At 46.3% G+C, this 22324-nt stretch overlaps 1 protein-coding gene across 1 annotated transcript; it reads left to right on the top strand.

The window, feature by feature from the left end:
* Positions 1-6928: 6928 nt before the first annotated feature.
* Positions 6929-19297, top strand: LOC307202697 (vomeronasal type-2 receptor 26-like; the record flags this gene model as incomplete). The annotated part of the gene is made up of 5 exons (XM_079952862.1): positions 6929-7090; positions 9045-9911; positions 10912-11139; positions 12015-12141; positions 17912-19297. 5 exons carry the CDS (start codon positions 6929-6931, stop codon positions 17971-17973), a joined length of 1446 nt encoding a protein of 481 aa, XP_079808988.1. The 3' UTR covers positions 17974-19297.
* Between the last annotated feature and the right edge of the window lie 3027 nt (positions 19298-22324).

The raw sequence follows: 22324 nt of genomic DNA, 5'->3' as shown, positions 1-22324 counted from the left end.
ACAATTTGAAGCGGGGCTTCATCCGAGAATCCAAAGCAGTGGGGGGCAGTCCTGTGTTCTTTGTGAAGAAAAAAGACACGCCCCAGAAGAGGCTAGTAGTTGATTTCAGAATTTTAAACTCGAAAACCAAGCCCACGGCTTTCCCGATGCCCAAGATCGACGACTTGCTCGCGACGGTGAGGAAGGGACGCATCTTCACCAAGTTGGATCTACGAGGGGCGTACAATCTTATATGCATGCGGGAGGGCGACGAGTGGAAGACGGCCATGTTCATGCCCTTGGGCACCTATGAGTATAGGGTTATGCCGTTCGGTTTACAAAATGGCTCCCACTGCTTCCAAGCCTTCATGCATCACGTGTTAGCGGGGCTCCTCTACAAGAAGTGCGTCTGCTTCCTGGACGACATTCTGATCTTCTCGGAATCGCAGGAGGCTCACGAGAGAGATGTCAAGGAAGTCCTGCAAAGACTACGGGAGCACAGACTTTACGCCAAGCTGGAGAAATGCCAGTTCGACATGACGGAGGTGCATTTCCTGGGCTACAAGCTGTCCGACAAGGGAATCGCCATGGACAGCGCCAAGGTACGATCAGTACTGGACTGGAAGAGCCCGCGCAATCGGAAGGAGGTCCAGAGGTTTGTCGGCTTTGCTAACTTTTATCGCAAGTTCATCAAGGGTTTCGCTATGCAGACGGCGGCCATCACGGACACCCTCAGCTCCAAGAAGAAGAAGTTCATCTGGACGGAGCAGGCGGAGCAGTCCTTTCAGAAACTCAAGCGTCTTTTCGCTTCCGAGGAACAACTGCTGCATGTGAACCCCAGCAAACCCATGAGGGTGGAGACGGATGCCTCCGACAGAGCCGTGGGGGCAGTCCTGTTGCAGAAAGACCCGCAAGGGGATTGGAGGCCGTCTGCTTTCTACTCGAGGAAACTCAGCAAGTCGGAGCAGAACTACACCATCTGGGACAGAGAGTTGCTGGCCATTCATGCAGCATTCAAGGCGTGGCGGCACTTCCTCATCGGAGCCAAACACACGGTGCAAGTTCGCACGGACCATAAGAACCTGGAGTACTGGCGCACGGCGCGGTTCCTGAACCAGAGACACATCCGCTGGGCGGAGTTCTTTGCGGATTTTGACTTCAGGATAGAATATATCCCCGGAGACAACAACATCATGGCTGATGCGCTCTCCAGGAAGCCACAGTAACTGGAGGAAGCAGCACCGGTAGCGGCCAAACACATTTTCGCACCCAAGGCGTGGGCATGCGCTTCAGCCACCGTAGACCTGGAAGCGATACGGCGCGAGCTCCGAACAGATTCATTCGCGCGCTCCAAGATGGATGAGGTGCGCAGCGGCACGGCAAAGGACGACGAGTTCCAGATACGCGACGGACTGCTCCTCCGCAAGGGGGCCATCTATGTACCGGGAGATGAACTCCGCGCAACAGTACTGCAACAGCTACACGACGCACCCAGCGCCGGACATTTCGGCAAGGAAAAGACGGTGGAATTAGTAGCCAGAGACTTTTGGTGGCCCAAGATGCGGGGAGAAGTCGCGGATTACGTCACGAGGTGCGACACCTGCCAAAGGGCCAAGCCAGTACACAGACCGCCGGCGGGACTGTTAGAACCGCTACAGACCCCGTCTGAACCGTGGGAGAGGGTAGCCTTGGACTTTGTCACTGACCTGCCCAGCTCGAGGGGCAAAACAGCAGTACTCGTGGTAGTCGACATGTTCACCAAGATGGCGCACTTCATTCCTTGCGCGAAGGTGGCCACAGCGGAACAGACAGCCAAGCTGTTCATAGACCACGTGTTCAAGGTACACGGACTGCCACGGTCTATCCTGTCCGACCGGGGGCGCCAGTTCATCTCGAGTTTCTGGCGGAAGCTGATGGGCATCCTGAACGTCAAGGTCAACCTAGCGTCGGCAAGACACCCGCAGACCAACGGACAAGCGGAGAGGGTCAACGCCGTCATGCAGCAGTACCTGAGATGTTACGCCAACCAGCAGCCCTCGACCTGGTTGGACTACCTGCCCCTGGCCGAGTTTGCCTACAACAACACACAACACGTGTCCACGGGGGTGACACCGTTTTTCGCCAACCACGGGCGACATCCCAGGACCTTCAGGGGCTTAGAGAAAGAGGGGGAGGGGGAGCCACAGGGAGCAGAGGCATTGGCAGAGGAGTTACAGGAGGTCCATGAACAGCTCCGTAGACAGTTAGACCTGGCAAAACACGTATACAAGATGCAAGCAGACAAACACAGAAGAGTGGGGGAGGACATATGGGTAGGGGACTGGGTCTGGTTAGCGGCCCAGGCAGTGCCGGCCAGATCCTTAGCTAAGAAGAAGCTAGGACACAAGCAGCTGGGCCCTTACCTAGTCGAGGCACAGATCAACCCAGTGGCTTTCCGTTTGACACTACCGGAGGGTTCCAGAATGCACCCGGTCTTTCATAGATCGGTGCTAACGCCCTACAAGGCACCTCACAGGTTCCAGGAGCCAGGGACAGCTCCCAGTCCGCTTAGAGACGCACCCGTGACAGGGGGGTCGCCGAGGGCGGGGCCACTCAACGAGGTGACGGAGATTTTGGACTCGAGATGGGGGGAAGAGGGAGTCGAATATCTCATCGCAAGGGAAGGTGCCCCGGCCAGCGCCAACAGCTGGGTGCCGTACTATGCGGTGGAGGAGCACTAGGGGGAGAAGACCTGTACAGGGGGGAAGACCTGTATCCGGCATGCACCCCCACAGCATTGGAGCACCCGGAACCCACGCCAGAAGAGGGGGAGGGGGGAAGGGGGGGCTTCGAGGGGGGATGGATGTCAGGGACTCAGCGGGAGCGCAGGGAGGAGAGGAGATGGAGAGCGAGGGGGAGCAATCCGAGGGCAGCGTAGGAGAAGATGACAGCAGCCCGATAGATTCCATGAGCCTCTCCAGCGAATCGGAAGATTCACAGAAGGGGGCGCCGATGGGCAGGGCAAGGGGCGACCCAAGGGGGACACCCCAGAAGCAAGGGGCCAGCGGGGACTCCCAGAGCAGCAGTTGGAAATCAGGACCAGCTTCCCCACCAGACCGTAGTGGGGGGGAGGAGTTCCAGGTGTCAGAGCCCACATATGCACCACCAGCGAGAGAAGATGAGTCAGGGTTGACCACGCCTCCATCGGAGAGCGAGTTAACGGTCAAGAGGAAAGTTGCAGGCTGGGCTCGCGCGCCAAGTTCAAAGGTACAGGCGAGCGGCACAGAAGGTAGCCCGGATAGGGAACCAGGTCCTAAAGCCCGCCGGAAGGAGGGGCAAGAATGGTCAGGGTCAGCGTCAGAGGAGTCCAGGAAGGATGAGACCCTAGCGGGCAGGAGGGCCCAGAGGAGAAAGGAACTTAGGAAGAGGTGGAGCAAGGCGAGGGTCTTAAACTGGTGTGGAAGGGGAGGAGACTCAGACGGGACTTCGCCGGTCTAAGGTCGAGACGTAGAGCTGCACGCTGCGGCTTTAAAATGGAAACTGAATCTCAATAAAGACTTTTGTACATAATTACAGCCTAGCGTTGGTCCTCTGTGAGCTGGGACCTGGAGGCAGCTCTGACACATGCGAACTTGAGCAGAAGAAATAATAGTGGAATGCAATGAATGGTGTCTTATAATGATTTATTGGGTCTAGGGGGCTTGGGACTTCTGACCATTGCCAGATCTATTGAGGCTTTCCTTACCAGGAATATTTAGCCCCAACATATTATAAAACCACAGTAAAACATTAAACATTAAAAACTAATGATAATAATAAGGAGTTGTCAGGCAGTTTCAATGAAGCTCTGCTCTTCACTCTGGTCACAGCCTTGGTCCTTGGCGTCTTCTCTAAGAACGGGGACACTCCCATTGTCAAAGCCAACAACCGGGACCTCACCTACACTCTGCTCCTTGCCCTCTTGCTCTGCTTCCTCTGCTCCTTGCTCTTCATTGGCCAGCCTCACCCAGTGAGCTGCTCTTTACGACAAACGGCCTTTGGCATCATCTTCTCCATTGCAGTGTCTTGGCCAAAACCATCATGGTGGTTCTGATGTTCATGGCCACAAAAGCAGGATCCAGGATGAGGAAATGGGTGGGTGTTGGGGACTGGGCAAAAGAGGAGGGGCGGTGGAGACAGCTTGCCCATCCTGACCGTTCCAGGGTGAAAGGAAGAGGAAACAGTATAGATTTACAACAGGGGTTTGTGGGAGGTCACAGCTCACAGGCAGATGAGGGGGAAAGTTGGGAAATAATGGGAGAGCCAGAGCAGCAGCTGGCTGACATGTTGTCACTAGAAAGCATCCCAGACCCTCCATCTCCCAGAACCTGATGATCTTTAAAAGTAGGGGAGCACAGAGCTCAAAGACAGAAGGCACGTAGCAGCACCCGTAGAGGAGGTGATGATGATGACCAATGAGGAAGTGGGAGAGATGGGGGGGTGGAGATTCACACAGGACAATACCATTATCCAAGAGGATGGGTTCCATAGCCTCTCTCTGTAAAGTTTGAAATAAAAAAGACTGTAAGAAACTTTTCCTTGTCTTTATACTTTCCTGGGCAACCAGCCAGGAGCTGCTGACAGCATCCAGACAGTGCGGAAATATCTCGCAAGCTCTGTTCTTCCTGGTTGCTGCTCAGTTCAAACCAGTATTTGTGCTGCCTGGCTGTGCACCTCTCCTCCCAAACATGCTCTCTTTTGGGCAGCAGGGAAGGCGTGGCTTGGGTTCAGGTTTGGGCTCGGGGGTCTGGCTCAGCTGTGGGTGGTTCGGGTTTGGTGGGGGCAGGGGTGAGTGGGTGACCACTGAAAAGAAGCTCAACAATTTGGGGGCTCAACAAATGTCTAGATTTTTACTTCTTGAAATGCGGCAACCCTAGGTTATATATATGCCAGTTGCAACCCAACTTCTAATTTAAGAAAAAATGATAATTAAAAGGCTGAAAGCCAAACAAAAAGCATGTGGAGGCCCACACCTTCCCCTATTGGATTTCCCTGTATGAGTTTACAGCACATTTAACTGAATTGATTCTTTGACACTTCTCGATCCAGCCTGAGATCACTCAGTTGGCAGCAGCATGCTTGCATGCGACACTCACAATTACCAGGTCACCATTCAATAACAAATACATATGACTATTTTGCTGTTACTGTTTTCCCATACAGAGCACAATACTCTAAGGAGATCACTTTGGAACAAGTAATTATTTCAAAATGCGGGTTTCATCATATTGCCAAATCCCACATAAGGCCATAAACACAAGGTGTATATAAAATAAACCCTGTGTTATTCAGAGCCCCAGTGAGAAATTCTGAACACACAGGTTTTCATGGATCAAATCTTTGGCACATCCCCTTTATCAAAATAATCCAGTGCCTTTAAACCTAATGCAATTCACGGTGGATGAGAGAGAAATCTGCCTTTCTGCATAACTGTTGGTCAAGATGGCAGGAACATTTCTGCTGCTGCTCCTTCTCTTCCTGTGGCTCCAGATGCCTCCAACTGAGTGCAAGGAAGACTCTGAGAGATGCGCCATGGCGGATCCTTTCCAGATTCCATACCAGTATTATCAGAGAGGGGACCTAATCATTGGAGGAATTGTTAATACTTTTGGCTATCTTTCTGAAGATATAGATTTCCAGGACCACCCAAACACAAAGTTTATAGATGAACTTTAGTAAGGAAATCACTCTCGCCTTCATAGTGTACATTTCTCTATGCTACAACTACACTACACAAACCATGGCATGCTCAGAAAATATTTGCATATGACTTTTTCCAAGTATAAAGGTTAAAAATACATTTTCTCCTATTGTGATCATGGCATCTTCTTCTATGTTGCTTTATTCCTCATCTAGAAGTTTCTGTCTTCTGCCTCTTCTGCTTTCTCATCACTTGATCTCATGTTTCTCAGCTGATCTCATGCTTGATCCTCATCCTCCCTCTGTGTTTCCTTTCCCACCATCATTTAATCTGACAGTCATAGATGCTCTGATATCATAGATTTTGGATTATATTCCTTGCTATACAATGTAAACAATACTCTGCAATTAAAACAGTAGTGTTGCAATCTCCTTCTTCTTCTTTGCAAAATAAAGGGTTATATGCAGAGTAGGCCCACTGAAATTGAGACAACCGTCCTCCTGCCCAGCAGCAGCATACTAGAAGCAATTGCTGTTTGCTTTAGCAACCTGTGAGGGGCCATGATTTGAAGCTCCAGTGGTCTACCTCCAGATAAGAGAATAACTTATGTACATGTGTATCTTGCAGGATGTGAATGTTCTGCTCAAAATTAAACACCTGTTAGATGCTCTATTTCTAAAGCTGACTGAATACTATCCATGGGTTTCAGTTATCAACTGTTAGGAGGCACAATGCATATGATGTACAATTAAATTGGCTTTTTGATCCGAATATATTGCTTGAATCCCTTTCCAAAAATTTTCATCAAAGTTCATTTTCTCTAGAACTTTTTCCATGAATTTTCATGAGACATTATCAAACACTTTCTCAGCATCTAAAAACATCAACGCTGCCTGGTTTTTATTTCTTACTTCCAGGTATTCTATAACATCTATAATATTTCTGATATTGTTCTTCATTTGTCTACTTGTAAAAAACCCTGCCTCACTGTCCATGGGTTTCAATTATCAAGTGTTAGGAGACACAGTGCATATGTGTTGTTTGCTTATTTGTTTTATTTAATCTTTTGGAATTTGCCTGAAAAAGCCAGAAAGTAAGCTACATGCTTAAAAAGTAGAGGAGGAAAATATCTCTGACACATAGTATACCTCTTTTATTAGTGGAGCACCAAAGTACTACCAGAATACCCTCTCCCTGGTGTTTGCTGTGAAAGAAATCAATGAGAACCCAAACATCGTACCAAATATGAGCTTTGGGTTCCACCTCTATGATAGCTATTTAAATGCAAGGATGACTTATCAGAACACCCTGAAACTTCTGTCCACCACAGAAAGGATTGTCCCCAACTTCAAATGTGACAAGAAAAGAAATATGATAGCTGTTATTGGAGCACTTGACTCTGACATCTCCCTTCACATGACTACGATCTTAGGAATCTACAAGATCCCACAGGTAAGTGAGTGTGTGGACAGTGGAGCTTTTCTGTCTCTGGTTCAATAATTCTCTTCTGGGTTCTCCAGACTTTCTTTTACTTTGGTTCCCTTTTCTGAAAAAGAAGAAAGAGAGAAAAATATATTACTGATAGAACAGCGTCTGATTTGCTCATTCTTTCCCGGTAAAACATCCTACCTGGAAAGCTAAAGAGTTCTCACTGTTACTCATGGTGTCCATATGCAGTCATGACTGTAGGAGAAGGGCTTGGATGACTGCCTGACCTTCTGGCACATGTGTCCCTGAAGCTTGTCTGGAAGTAGAGGGGGATTGGGAAGCGGGAGGGAGGTTAGTACAGTGCCAGTGCACCAGTAGGAGTTCCCCTTTTCCCAGTAAGCTGCAGTTTGGTTCACAAATCCTGCCCATCTGACTGAGTTTCCCCAGCCACTCTGGTCAGCTCCCAACAAAATAAAACAGGTAAATTTGTACAACAATTTGAAGCGAATTTCTCTCCTGTTCCCGGAATTGTCTAATCAGAACTGGCTGTTGCTTGTCCATATGTTGCCCACTAGCCTCAGCCACTATAGCTCAATGGTCAAAGATGAGCACTTGGACTTGAAGTTCAGGAAGTTCTGGGGGACCATAGGTTCCTCACTCATGAAATAAAACATGATGTCCAAGTGCAAAATAGATTCTTGACAGACAATCCATCTGCAGTTCCCTTGAGGTGTCCTTCCTTCCAAGGTTGCAGAACCAGGCAAGGTTGCAATGCTGGCTGGTGAATGAGTACAGATTTTAACCTCCAGAATACAGATTAAATCCGAAGGAATGTTACCTAATTTAAATAAATTTATAGGGATTTTTTTTTATTACATCAGCTTCTTCATGTGGATGTGTTATATGTTGCTGTTGTTAACTTTGCTGTCTAGTCTTCGACCACAGTAAAGATTGATTGATTGATTGATTGATCGATCTATGGGGGGGGGGGTTGCAAAATAAACAACCACTGAAGAATAAAATGAATATTCCTCAAATGTCTGCTGCTTTCCCTGAAATTAGTTGACATTATCTATGAAACTGAATTAGTTAATCAAAAGGATGATTTTGGGAGAAAATTAACATTATTGTTGGCATTAGGGAACAAAAGATTTGAGCATTTCATCCTCATAGATCTAATATAACTTAAGAAATATTTCACTTTCTACATAATTCATTGTAAATGATAGAACTGACCAAGATGTCATTGATGCATAATGGATTCAGTGTTTTATGTTATAACACCTCCAAAACAAGGAACTTGTCCTTACAGCCAGTGTGGTGTAGTGGTTAAGAGCCAGTGGCGTAGCGTGGGGGGTGCAGGGGGGCCGGCCGCACTGGGCGCAACATCTGGGGGGGGCGCGCTTGCCGCCTCCGGAGTCGTCAAAGAGCCTCAGGCGCAGGCTGTAGCAGAGCCCCATGGCAGCAGCCCAGGCAGCAGCAAGAAGAAGCTGGCAGCGGCGGCAGGTTAGGGGTTAGGGGTGCAAATTACTTGCCTTGCCCCGGGTTAGGGGGCGCAAATTACTTGCCTTGCCCCAGGTGCTGACAACCCACGCTACACCGCTGTTAAGAGCAGTAGACTTGTAAGCTGGTGAACCGGGTTCGCGTCTCCGCTCCTCCACATGCAGCTGCTGGGTACCTTGGGCTAGTCACACTTCTTTGAAGTCTCTCAGCCCCACTCACCTCACAGAGCGTTTGTTGTGGGGGAGGAAGGGAAAGAAGAATGTTAGCCACTTTGAGACTCCTTCGGGTAGTGATTTGGGATATCAAATCCAAACTCTTCTTACATTCATTCAAATTTCTCCGATATGCAGAAACTAAAGAATATATTTTTACCTTCAATGAATTCACTTGGGTTCCACTTCAGGCAGTTATGTGGGATGAATTCTAATCGTCTGCTATAACTCTCCCATTATTGTGAGATTGATTTCTTCCTTAGATTGCTTACTGTGTATTAGCTCCAGTGAGGAGGACCGAGTTGCAGCTCCAAACCTTCTTCCGGACGGTGCCCAATGAGAAATATCAATATGCAGGGATTGTCAAGCTACTTCTTCATTTCCAATGGACGTGGGTGGGACTTGTTGCTTCAGATGATGAGAATGGAGAGAAGTTTATGCAAATCTTAGGGCCAATGCTTTCCCAGCATGGAGTCTGCACAGCCTTCAAGGAAAAAATACCAGCCATATCACAAGGGATGGATCATTTCATTTCACTGGATCCCATTCGGGCTAAGTCCTCTTCCCTGGTGGTCTCAGAAGTCAATATATTGGTTGTATGTGCAGAATCTCAGACCATCATAGCTGTGAAGTGGTTGAAATATTTCTTTTCATTAGCTGAAGATATTGCAGAGAATTCAGCAGGCACAGTGTGGATTTTGACAGCCCAATGGGCCTTCTCATCAGATACATTGCAAAGGTATTATGATATTCAAATCTTTGATGGTGCCCTGTCTTTTGCAATTCACACAGAAAAAGTCCGGGGATTTAAAGAATTCCTTCAGACCCTAAACCCCAACTCTCCAAATGGAGATGGGTTCCTCCAGGCTTTTTGGGAACAGGCATTCAACTGCTTATTTTCTGTTTCCAATGAGCCCAATGAAAGCACAGACACCTGCACTGGCAAAGAGAGTCTGGAGAGCCTTCCTGGGCATACCTTTGAAATGATCATGACTGGTCAAAGTTACAGTACCTATAATGCAGTTTATGCCACTGCATATACTTTGCACAAGATTCTCTCATCCAGACCAAAACACAGAATGACGTCAGGCAGAGGTGGACTCAATCCTTCAAATCTGCAACCTTGGCAGGTAAGATTTCATATTCGGAATAAATCTTTGCTTCGGGCTAAACTAATGAGTGTCAACACACAGTCCATAGACTGAATACACATGGAAGAAAAACATCTGTTACAGCATTTTCCTCTCCCACACAAAACAAATGTTCTTTTTGGTGCTTCCCTTTTTTCCCTTGCCTTCAAGTTGGAGCCAGAATCAATATATTCTCTGTATTTCCCCTTCAAGTTGCCGAGGTGGAAGTATCTCCTCCTGCATTTCCTCACACAGAAATGTCACCTCTTTGTAGAACTCAACAATGTTGTGGAAGGAGCTGCATGTTCTGCTGTCCTATGTGTTTGTGATGCTGATATGTCAGGAGTGGTGAAGAAGGAGGCATGTTAAACTGGCACTCATGATGTGTTAATATGAGAAAGATGGTATGTTTTTATCCAGGAAGAACCTCTCCAGAGCATTCCTTCTGCAACATCTCATCCCCTCCCCCCCTCTGAAGGTCTTCCTTTGTTACCAGGCTCTCAGTAGGTCCATGGAGTGCCCTGGGTGTGCAGCCCTCCCCCTTGCTTGCTGGGCTCTGGGAAGGAGGCATGAGGGCGCTTCCTTCCCAAAGCCAGGTGAGCAAGGCAGTGCATTCCATACCAGCCTCAGGGAAGGAGACACAAGGCCAAAGGGTGCCTCCAAGGGGCAAAGGAAAGAAGGTGCCCCCTTGCTTCCCAGGCTGTGGGGAGGTCCTGACAGGGCTCTGGGAGCATCCCAGGGTCCTCCTGCAACCTTCCCAGAGCCCAGGAAGCCCCTCTCCACCTTGTGGACAGCGATTGCAGGGGTTGCTGACCTTGCACAATTTTGCCTCTGCACATGGATCCTCTGAGCTGAATGTTTAAATACTCAAGTTCCAGGTCAACTGTACTTCCCAGAAATCTGTATGTGCTCCAAAGGTGGACCACCCCATTTTTTACTGCTTTCCATTGTGTTACATATTGATTGATACTTTTCATATGCCTTGTTTTATTCTGTCCAGCTTTCCTCTTTCCTGAGGAGCATCTCCTTCAACAACAGTGCTGGGGACTTTGTGTCTTTTGATGAGAATGGGGAATTGGCAGCTGGATTTGACGTTATTAACTGGGTTACTTTCCCCAACCAAACCTTCTCACAAGTGAAAGTAGGAAAGATAGAACCACAGGAATTGCACTATGCCTACTTCAGCATGGATGAAGAAGACATCACATGGCACAAAGCATTCAGTCAGGTGGGAGTGGACTTTTGGTTTTCTAAAAAGGGAGCATTTTTATTAATATTAAGAATACAAATTCAAGAATAAGGTCTCATATTAATAACATTCTTAAGTTCAGTTACTGCATGAAGGGATTACTACAAGAGAGTAAGGTCTTCTGCCAGGCTTAGCTAGGTCACATTAATGTAAGAGGGAAAGTAAAGGGAAGGTCAGAGAGCTCTGGACGGTCACGTGCAGTCAACAGCTTTGCAGGTCATGTAGGCAGCATGACTAAATTGTTTCTGGTGCAATGGAATACCATTTACCTCCCCGATGCAGTGCTACCTATTTATCTAACAATATTGCATTTCAAAAGTTTTTCCCTCAGTGTACAGCAAGCAGTGAATTTCATATTGGTTTTCCAGAGCTTTTCCCAATCCTTCATTAAGATATTATAGCCAAACTCCTGAGCCCATTTTGTCATTTACCTCCTCCTCCTAGACTTCCCAGTCAATGAGGAGATGTACATTTTGGAAAGTATTTTAGCTTTTGAATTAATGAGATCATTCTCTAATCTAGATGGTTCTATTGCAAATTCTTTTCTTTTATCTACTTTAAATGTCTCATACAATTGATGGTATTGGAGTCAATTGGAGCCTAATGTATATGCTTCCTGCTTTGCCTTCTCTGTCAGTGGTCTTTCCCTGTCCTCTTTACATCCACCATCTTATACAGATGAAATATTCAATTTCCCTTCTGTTTCACTCCCAATAATTATATTACAATTTATTCACACACAAACCACCTTTCTGGAATAACATGAATCTGCCAAATGATCTCATCTCTTTGGTTCAAACTGTGTTCTTTACCATGCAAAAGGGAGCTTCCTCTTCTCCTCTTTTTCTGGCTAGGTCCTGCCCCTTGGTTTGTGCAATGATCGGTGCCAGCCAGGCTACAGCCGGAAAAAGAAGGAGGGGCTGCCATTTTGTTGCTATGACTGTTCTTCATGTCCAGATGGGATGATTTCAAATCAAGCAGGTAGGAGACATCAGCTGCTCTTTTATAAAATGCTTCCTAGTCTATTTCAACAGTTTCCCCTTAATAACAGTTCAGTACTCACTCCTAAACAGAACAGCAGTTGCACTCAGATCTGGAAGAAAGAAAACAGACACAGAGAGTTGGGTAAACTAAAGCCACATCTTTAATCTTTTGAAAGTAGATCTGTGGAAATAGGTGTGGATCATGTCCAGTGTTCTCTGCCTGCTCCCCACCTGCCACAGCTTGCGGAGTCAGGGAAGGCTTCCCTAATCTTCCATCCCCATAGTTTGGCTCTTCCAATGGCCCCATATTAACAGTTGTCAATACTTTGCTTCCTAAATTCCTGGTGATTTGAATGATACCACCTATATGGTTTATGAAGAAAAAATACCTGTTGCATTTTACTGGTTTCCACTTATATCTGATACTTGTTTCCAACTAATTAATGGCTCAGTATTATGTTTTGGGAGCAGAAGTAATAGTTCTTTCAAAGGAAAATTGAAATGCTATTGGAAATGGAGGACTCCATTTCATTACCAAAAAAAGGTTGCCTTGTTTATTCAAACTCATATATCATTCATTTGATTTTTAAGATACAGATTATTGTTTCAAATGCCAAGAAGGACAATTTCCAAACCACAACAGAGATCAATGCATTCCCAAGAGCCAACATTTTCTTTCCTACGCAGAGCCTTTGGGATTCACATTAGCTGCCTTGGCTCTGCTCTTCGCTCTGGTCACAGCCTTGGTCCTTGGCATTTTCTCTAAGAACGGGGACACTCCCATTGTCAAAGCCAACAACCGGGACCTCACCTACACTCTGCTCCTTGCCCTCTTGCTCTGCTTCCTCTGCTCCTTGCTCTTCATTGGCCAGCCTCACCCAGTGAGCTGCTCTTTACGACAAACGGCCTTTGGCATCATATTCTCCATTGCGGTGTCTTGTGTCTTGGCCAAAACCATCACGGTGGTTCTGGCCTTCATGGCCACCAAACCAGGATCCAGGATGAGGAAATGGGTGGGGAAATCTCTGGCCAACTCTGTTCTTCTGGGTTGCTGCTCACTTCAGGCCAGTATTTGTGCTTTTTGGCTCTGTACGGCTCCTCCCTTCCCAGATGTGGACATGAACTCTCTGGCGGAGGAAATCATCCTGGAATGCAACGAAGGCTCTGCCCCCATGTTTTATTGTGTCCTGGGGTACCTGGGATTCCTGGCCATGGTCAGCTTCACGGTGGCTTTCCTGGCCAGGAAGTTGCCAGACAGTTTCAACGAAGCCAAGTTCATCACTTTCAGCATGTTGGTGTTCTGCAGCGTTTGGTTGTCCTTTGTTCCCTCTTATCTGAGCACCAAAGGAAAACAGATGGTGGCTGTGGAGATCTTCTGCATCTTGGCCTCCAGTGCAGGCTTGCTCGCTTGCATCTTCTTCCCCAAATTGTATATAATCCTTCTGAGGCCCGACTTGAACAGCAAAGACCACTTGATTCTGAGGAGCAAATAGGAGTCAACTTGCGTTGATCCCTTTAATTGTTGCATTATTACAAATGCAGACATTTGTTGGAATAAAACCAGCCAAGAAAATCCCTTGTGTGTCCCAATTCTTATCTTTTTCCATGCTATGCTTTAAGAGTAAAGTATATGAAAATCATATATCGATTGTATCTAACACCAAGTAAACTTTCAAAAATGGTTAAAACTATATCAAATAAGTGTTGGAAATGTAAAGAGATAGTAGTTTCTTTTTGTCATATGTGGTGGTCTTATTGGATAAGGTTAAGGCTTACTGGGAAATGATATATAATGAATTGAAAACTATGTTTAAAATAAGATTTGTAAGAAAAAAAACAGAAGCCTTTCTCTTGGTAATTATAGGGACAGACCTACCTACATTGTATAGAAATTTATTCATGTATTGTAATGTAATATGTGAAAACCAGTAAATAAGTTAAAATACATTAATAATAATAATAATAATAATAATAATAATAATAATTTATTTATACCCCACCCATCTGGCTGGGAAAAATAACATTTGTAAGAAAAAACCAGAAGCCTTTGTCTTATAGGGATAGAACTACCTAAATTGTATAGAAATTTATTCATGTATGTGACTGCAGTGGCAAGAATATTACTTGCCCAAAAATGGAAAGAAAAAGTCCCAACAAAAGAAGAATGGATGCAAAGAAGTTATGTACTGTGTAGAAATGGCAAAACTTACCAGAAGAAATCAAGATAACAAACTTTTTATAAAATAATGGAAATTGTTTAATGAATATTTACAGATAAATTGTAAACGGTTAAAAACACTGGCAGGATTATTGTAATAACCTGCAGTTACATAAGAGTATATGTATATAAAGAAGATAAATAAATAAGTTAAGTTAATTTGTATATGCAGAAGATATTAAAAATAAATTAAGAAACAGCAGAAAGAGGGGGAAGTCAAGTTTTAAAATGTCAAAATGACTGTAAAATCAGTGAAATGTATATATCTGAAAAGTATAAATAAAATTATTTTAAAAATCTTATCTTTTTAATACTCAGTGTTTTCTCCCCTCTCTTGTGATTGTCTATTTATTTACAGCATTTTTCAAAAACTGTGCTCAAAGTAGTTTACACAAATGGGATCCTCTTTAGGGAGGGTCCTGGTTGTGTATGGGCCCCTGAGACACCCCCAGCAGGTTAGGGTTCCTGGGGGTGTTGCAGCCCTTGTACTTTGGCCCCCTCAATCACACCAGGCCTTTGACCCAATCGTAGCAAGTGGTGTGATCGTGCAGTTTTTAGAATTCCGGTTTCCTTTCTCTAATAATCTGGTCAATCAGAAGTTAGTTAAGGAAATGCCTGAGGTGGCCAGGAGGAAAGTGGCAAAGGAGTTTTCTTTGGGGTGGATGGCCGACCCCTTTGATGCTCCTCCTATTCCCAATTTGTATTTATCCCCTTTAGGGATTATTCCTAAAAACGTCTCAGGCGAATATGGCCTCATTCACAATTTGTCTTATCCTAGAGGAACGTCATTGAATGATGCCACTCCAGGGGAGCTCTGTTCCATTAAGTATGCAACATTTGATCAGGCAGTTAAACTTATTATGTGTTCCGGCAAGGGAGCATTGTTGGCAAAGTGTGATGTGGAACCTGCCTTTCGCTTGCTCCCAGTTCATCCTTCAGATTTTCACTGGCTGGGATTCAAATTTGAAGGGGCCTACTATGTCGATAATGGGACACGGGTGGCGCTGTGGGTTAAACCACAGAGCCTAGGACTTGCCGATCAGAAGGTCGGTGGTTCAGATCCCTGCGACAGGGTGAGCTCCCATTGTTCGGTCCCAGCTCCTGCCAACTTAGCAGTTCGAAAGCATGTCAAAGTGCAAGTAGATAAATAGGTACTGCTCCGGCGGGAAGGTAAACGGCATTTTCGTGCGTTGCTCTGGTTCGCCAGAAGCGGCTTAGTCATGCTGGCCACATGACCCGGAAGCTATACACCGGCTCCCTCGGCCAATAAAGCGAGATGAGCGCCGCAACCCCAGAGTCGGTCACGACTGGACCTAATGGTCAGGGGTCCCTTTACCTTTACCTTACTATGTCGATAAATCAATGCTGTCGATAAATCAGTTGCCTGTGCCGCCTTGGAGGCATTTAGTACATTTGACCCTTCATTTTAGATCTGGTCTAACGGGGGTGACCCATTACTTAGATGATTTTTTTAATTGGCCAGATCCGCGAGTACTACTGACTATGCAACTTTACTTGTGGTGTTCACCGCATTGGCACTGGAGTTGGGACTCCCGCTAGCAGACAAAAAGACTGAAGGACCTTCTACCAAATTTATTTATCTAGGAATAGAGCTTGACACGATCCTACAGCCATCTAGGTTGCCGGACGCCAAATTGCTGGCCCTTAAGACCCTTATTACTCAGCTGCTACCCCTTAGGAAGCTGACACTTAAGCAAATTCAATCTTTATTAGGGCATTTGAATTTTGCTTGTCGAGTAGGTGCACCAGGCCGTCCCTTTTGCTCACATTTAGCTAGGTTATCCGCCAGTTTAAAACTCCCACATCACCATGTCTGCCTGTCTAAGGAAGTCAAGTCTGACCTGGGTGTTTGGCCACTGGCAGAGGAACAGGGGTGCAGGGGGAGTGCACCGCCCCCAGTGGCACAATCCCAGTGGGGTGCCATCACGGCTGCCCCCCATGTTGTGCACCACACCCCTGCAGGCAGCGCACCACGCCCCCAGGATGCGCGCCACACCCCCGGGATGTGCACCCCCCCCCCATTTGCTCTCCGCCACCCTGCCTGTACTTGAAGCTCCGCCACTGCGTTTGGCTCCAATTTATGGATGAATATAATGGTGTTTCTCTTTGGCAGGACACTTTAAACTTCCAAGCCGATTTTCAGGTCCATTCTGATGCTGCAGGATCTTTGGGCGTTGGACTTTATTTCAGAGGTTGTTGGTGTACTCAGCATTGGTCCAAGGCTTGGTGTGGCAAGTCCATCACGTGTGATCTAACCTTCCTTGAGTTTTTTCCTATTGTAATGGCCGTCCATATTTGCTCAGCTGAGTTTAGGGACCACAGGGTTTGTTTCTGGACTGACAACCAGTTGGTTGTTAGTGTGTTAGCTAAACAATCAGCACGCTCTCCACAGGTGTCATCCCTTTTGCATGTGTTTGTTTTACAGTGTTTGAGGTATAACATCGTTTTTTCTGCTAAATTTATCCCTGGCATGTCGAATGACAATGCTGATGCATTGTCTCGCTTTCAGATGGACCACTTCAGATCCCTGGCACCAGGGGCACAGACGTTGCCAGAACTTTTTCCGGATGCACTTTGGAGACATTGAAGCATATAGTGATGTGGAGAGTAGTAGCTGCCTTTGCCCCCTCTACACTTAAATCCTATTAGAAAGTTTGGCAGGACTTCCTGGTTTTTAGGGCGCACTCTCTGGCCAGTGCTCCAGATCAGCCCCCCTCTACCTCTCAGGTGGCACAGTACCTGGCCCACCTCTTTCAGCGGGGTCGCGTGCCTAAGACACTCAATCGGCAGCGATTTCATTTTTTAGCAAGTCCCTTTTTGCTTATGTCCCGTGTGCAGATTTTCTACTGCGTAAGGCGTTGGAAGATTGATGTCGCCTGCAGTCTTCAAAGGGCATTGCCAGGAGGCCAATAATTTTTGATCTTCTGTGCAGAATCCATAAGAAGTTAAGATTGGTGTTCTGGTCTCGTTATGAGGTGCAATTATTTTCAGCCGCATACTCAATATCATTTTTTGGTGCGCTTAGAGTAGGTGAAGTGGTGTTTGAAATGGTCCCAGGTGAGCCTCCTCAGGGTCTCCATTTGGAAGATGTTGCCTTCGGGGAGACGGAATTGTTGGTTTTCATTTGCAGGTCTAAGACGGACCAGAGAGCATTGGGAGCACAGCTGCGGCTTCCAGCATCAGTTCATAGGGGCCCTTGCCCTGTTAAGGATACAAGAATTTTTTTTGCAGTTGAGACCTCATGGCATGGGCCTGTTCTTAATTCATGAAGATGGGGCCCCTTTGTCCAGAAACCAATTCACAAGAGTCATGTGCAAAGCTATTCAGACCTGTGGGCTCTCATCTGGACAGTACGCAGCACATTCTTTTCGAACTGGTGCTGCCACGACTGTAGCTCATTGGGGTCTGTCGGCCAAAAAGATTAAGAATCTAGGTCGCTGGAAGTCGGGTGCATACAAGGGCTAAGTTAGGTAATATCCCTTGGCAATTTATCAGTTTACTTACCTGCTTGTCATTTCTTTTCTTTTAGTGCTGCTGGCGTTGCACATTTGGATCCTTGGCCATAGTATCGTGCACTGGGCCGGCGTGTGAGCAGTAGAGACCAGCATGGGGAGTGACCTTGCTTTACCTGCTCAAGTTAAAGTCTCATGGTTCACCAGGCGTGGGATGCTGTGGAGAGAACTGTTGCCATTGGTGATGGCTCGAGTAGCCAGTTTGGGGGCGCTGTCCACTATGATCATGCAGCTGGGTGAAAATGATTTGCCATCTTTGAGAGGCATGGACTTACGGTCCTGCATTAAAGGTCCTGCATTAAAAGGGATTTGCAGGAGCTAGCCGCATCTTGCCCCAACACAATGATTTTCTGGTCACATTTCCTGGTGAGGCGCACATGTCGCAACAGCGTTAACCCAGCTGCAACTGATAATACCCGGAAGCGGGTTGACTGCAAGGTGGTGTGGAAAGTGTTGTCCTTGGGTGGCAGGGTGATCCCCCACCTAGGTATTACCTTCTGTATTGCAGCCCTGTTTAGGGCAGATGGAGTGCATTTTTCTGACGAAGGTAATGATGTGTGGTTGGCTAAAGTCCATGATGGCTTGAAGGACTGACTGCGGAGTGAGGGTATTGGGGGCGAGCGCTAGGCTCATGTGGAGGTTAGGCATTGGCTTATTGAAGTGTGTGGGAGGGGAGGTGCAGCCATCACCTGCCCCTCCAGGAATAGGGTATTCCGGTAAAGGAATCTGGGGGTCCTAGATCTCGTCCAAAGTCTGCTTGTGGGGCTAGGGCCATGCCAGGACCACAGGAACCCTGGGGTGAGCTTCAGTTGATCTTCATCAATGTTGCTCCCCCGTTTGGTGTTTACCCTTTCAGACTACCAGCCAGAGAGGCAGGAGTCAATTATAGTCTGTTGCCAATGCCTAAGCCAATAACATTCATTTTGCTGTAATCAATAAAGTTGTGGCCTATATTTTACCCATTAACTTAAACCAAAATTATGTGTTTGTGTGTAGTTATTTTCTGGGGAAGGGCTTAGGGGCCTCAGGGCACAAAGATCTAAGTCTAAACACAGTAAAACATAAGAACATAGAGAGGGCCTTCCCCAGGGAAGGTGCCACAGGGACCGGGCAGAGGAGGAATGGCGAAGACTGCCTCCCCAGCCTGACCCCTCCAGGGAGGAGGAAGAGGAAGACCATTTAGATTTACAACAGGGGTTTGAGATAGGTCACAGCTCAGAGGCAGATGAGGGGGAAAGTTGGGAAATAATGAGTTTGGAAATAATGGGAGAGGAGGGGGAGAAAGCAACAGAGGGGAAACAGCTGACCCCACCAAACCTCACCCCTCCCAGAACCTGGCAAACCTTGAAAGTAGGAAATCAAGGAGCTCAAAGACAGAGGGCACGTAGCAGCAGCCCTAGAGGAGGTGACCAATGAGGCACTGGGAGAGACGGGGGGGGGGGTGGAAATTCACTCGGGACAACGCCATTATCCAAGAGGCTGGTTTCTATAGTCTCTCTCTGTAAAGTTTGAAATAATAATAATAAAAAAGACTGTAAGAAACTTTCCCTTGTCTTTATACTTTCCTGCATAACCAGCCTGGAGCTGCTGACAGCATCCTGACAGTGCGGAAATATCTCGCAAGCTCTGTTCTTCCTGGTTGCTGCTCAGTTAAACCAGTATTTGTGCTGTCTGGCTGTGCACCACTCCTCCCAAACATGTTCTCTTTTGGGCAGCAATTTTAAACCAAAAGTTTGGGTTTGGGGGAAGGCATGACTTGGGTCCAGGTTTGGCCCCCGGGGTCTGGCACAGCTGTGGGTGGTTTGGGTTTGGTGGGGGCAGGGGTGAGTGGGTGACCGCTGAAAAGAAGCTTAACAATTTTGGGGCTCAACAAATGTCCAGATTTTTACTTCTTGAAATGTGGCAACCCTAGGTTATATATCGGCCAGTTGCAACCCAACTTCTGATTTAAGAAAAAATGATAATTAAAAGGCTGAAAGCCAAACAAAAAGCATGTGGAGGCCCACACCTTCCCCTATCGGATTTCCCTGTACCGTGGTACCTCGGGTTGCAGACACTTCAGGTTGACCTCGGGTTGCAGACACTTCAGGTTGACCTCGGGTTACAGACACTTCAGGTTGACCTCGGGTTGCAGACACTTCAGGTTGACCTCGGGTTACAGACACTTCAGGTTGACCTCGGGTTACAGACACTTCAGGTTGACCTCGGGTTGCAGACATTTCAGGTTGACCTCGGGTTGCAGACACTTCAGGTTGACCTCGGGTTACAGACACTTCAGGTTGACCTCGGGTTGCAGACACTTCAGGTTGCAGACTCTGCTAACCCAGAAATATTACCTCGGGTAAAGAATTTTGCTTCAGGATGAGAACAGAAATCGCGCGGCAGCAGCGGGAGACCTCATTAGCTAAAGTGGTACCTCAGGTTAAGAACAGTTTCAGGTTAAGGACGGACCTCCAGAACAAATTAAGTTCTTAACCCGAGGTACCACTGTATGAGTTTCCAGCGCATTTAACTGAATTGCTTCTTGGACGCTTCTAGATCCAGCCAAAGAGCACTCAGCTGGGGACAGCATGCTTGCCTGTGACACTCACAATTGTTGTTGTTGTTTTAAATAATATTTATTACTTTTAAACCTTACAAACAAGAAGAAAAAGAAAATAATCTAGTGCCATTAAACCTAATGCAATTCCTGGTGGATGAGAGAGAAATCTGCCTTTCTGCATAACTGTTGGTCAAGATGGCAGGAACATTTCTTCTGCTGATCCTTTTCTTCCTGTGGCTCCAGATGCCTCCAGCTGAGTGCAAGGAAGACTCTGAGAGATGCGCCATGACGGATCCTTTCCAGTTTCCATACCAGAATTATCAGAGAGGGGATCTGATCATTGGAGGAATTGTTAATACTTTTGGCTATTTATCTGAAGAAATAGATTTCCAGGACCACCCAAACACAAAGTTCACAGATGAACTTTAGTAAGGAAATCACTCTCGCCTTCATAGTGTACATTTCTCTATGCTACAACTACAGCTACACAAACCATGGCATGCTCAGAAAACATTTGACTTTTTTCCATGAATGAAGGTTAAAAATACAGTTTATTTTCTCTACATTGTGATAATGGCATCATCTTCTGTGTTGCCTTATTCCTCAACTTGAGGTTTCTGTCTTCTGCCTCTTCTGCTTTCTTATCACCTGATCTCATTCTTGATCCTCATCCTCCCTCTGTGTTTCCTTTCACACCATGCAGGGACGGTTTTATTTTGCAGCAATGCATGGTCACCACATTCACAATCAGCATCATTTAATCTCACAGTCACAAATGCTGTGAGATCATAGATGATTTTGGATTATATTCCTTGCTATTCAATGTTAACAATATTGTGCAATTAAAACAGCAGTGTTGCTATCTTCTTCCTCTTCTTTGCAAAATAAAGGGTTATATGCAGGGTAGGCCCACTGAAATTGATACAACCGTCCTCCTGCCCAGCAGCAGCATACAAGAAGCAATTGCTGTTTGCTTTAGCAACCTGTGAGGGGCCATGATTTGAAGCTCCAGTGGTCCACCTCCAGATAAGAGAATAACTTATGTACATGTGTATCTTGTAGGATGTGAATGTTCTGCTCAAAATTAAACACCTGTTAGATGTTCTATTCCTAAAGCTGACTGAATACTGTCCATGGGTTTCAATAATCAACTGTTAGGAGACACAATGCATATCTGTTGTTTGCTTATTTGTTTTATTTAATCTTTTGGAATTTGCCTGAAAAAGCCAGACAGTAACCTACATGCTTAAAAAGTAGTAGGAGAATATCTCTGACACATAGTATACCTCTTTTATTAGTGGAGCACCAAAGTACTACCAAAATACTCTCTCCCTGGTGTTTGCTGTGAAAGAAATCAATGAGAACCCTAACATCGTCCCGAATATGAGCTTTGGGTTCCACCTCTATGATAGCTTCATAAATGCAAGGATGACTTATCAGAACACCTTGAAACTTCTGTCCATCACAGAAAAGATTGTCCCTAACTTCAAATGTGACAAGAAAAGAAATATGATAGCTGTCATTGGGGCAATTGACTCTGATGTCTCCCTTCACATGAAGACGATCTTAGAAATCTACAAGATCCCACAGGTAAGTGAGTGTGTGGGCAGTGGAGCTTTTCTGCCTCTGGTACAATAATTCTCTTCTGGGTTCTCCAGACTTTCTTTTATTTTGGTTCCCTTTTTTGAAAAAGAAGTAAGAGAGGAAAAATCTATCACTTATAGAAAAGCATCTGACTTAGGTCCTTTTTTTGGTAAAATGACATACCTGGAAAGTTCTCTCTGATATTCATGGTGTCCATGTTGGGCAGGGAGCTCTGCAGTCATGACTGTAGGAGAAGGGGTTGGATGACTGCCTGACCTCCTGTCACTTGTGTCCCTGCAGCTTG

The sequence above is a fragment of the Podarcis cretensis genome (genome assembly GCF_951804945.1).
Source record: "Podarcis cretensis genome assembly, chromosome: 14".
NCBI classification, from domain to species: Eukaryota; Metazoa; Chordata; class Lepidosauria; order Squamata; family Lacertidae; genus Podarcis; species Podarcis cretensis.
This window is presented reverse-complemented; position numbering and strand designations above follow the sequence as displayed.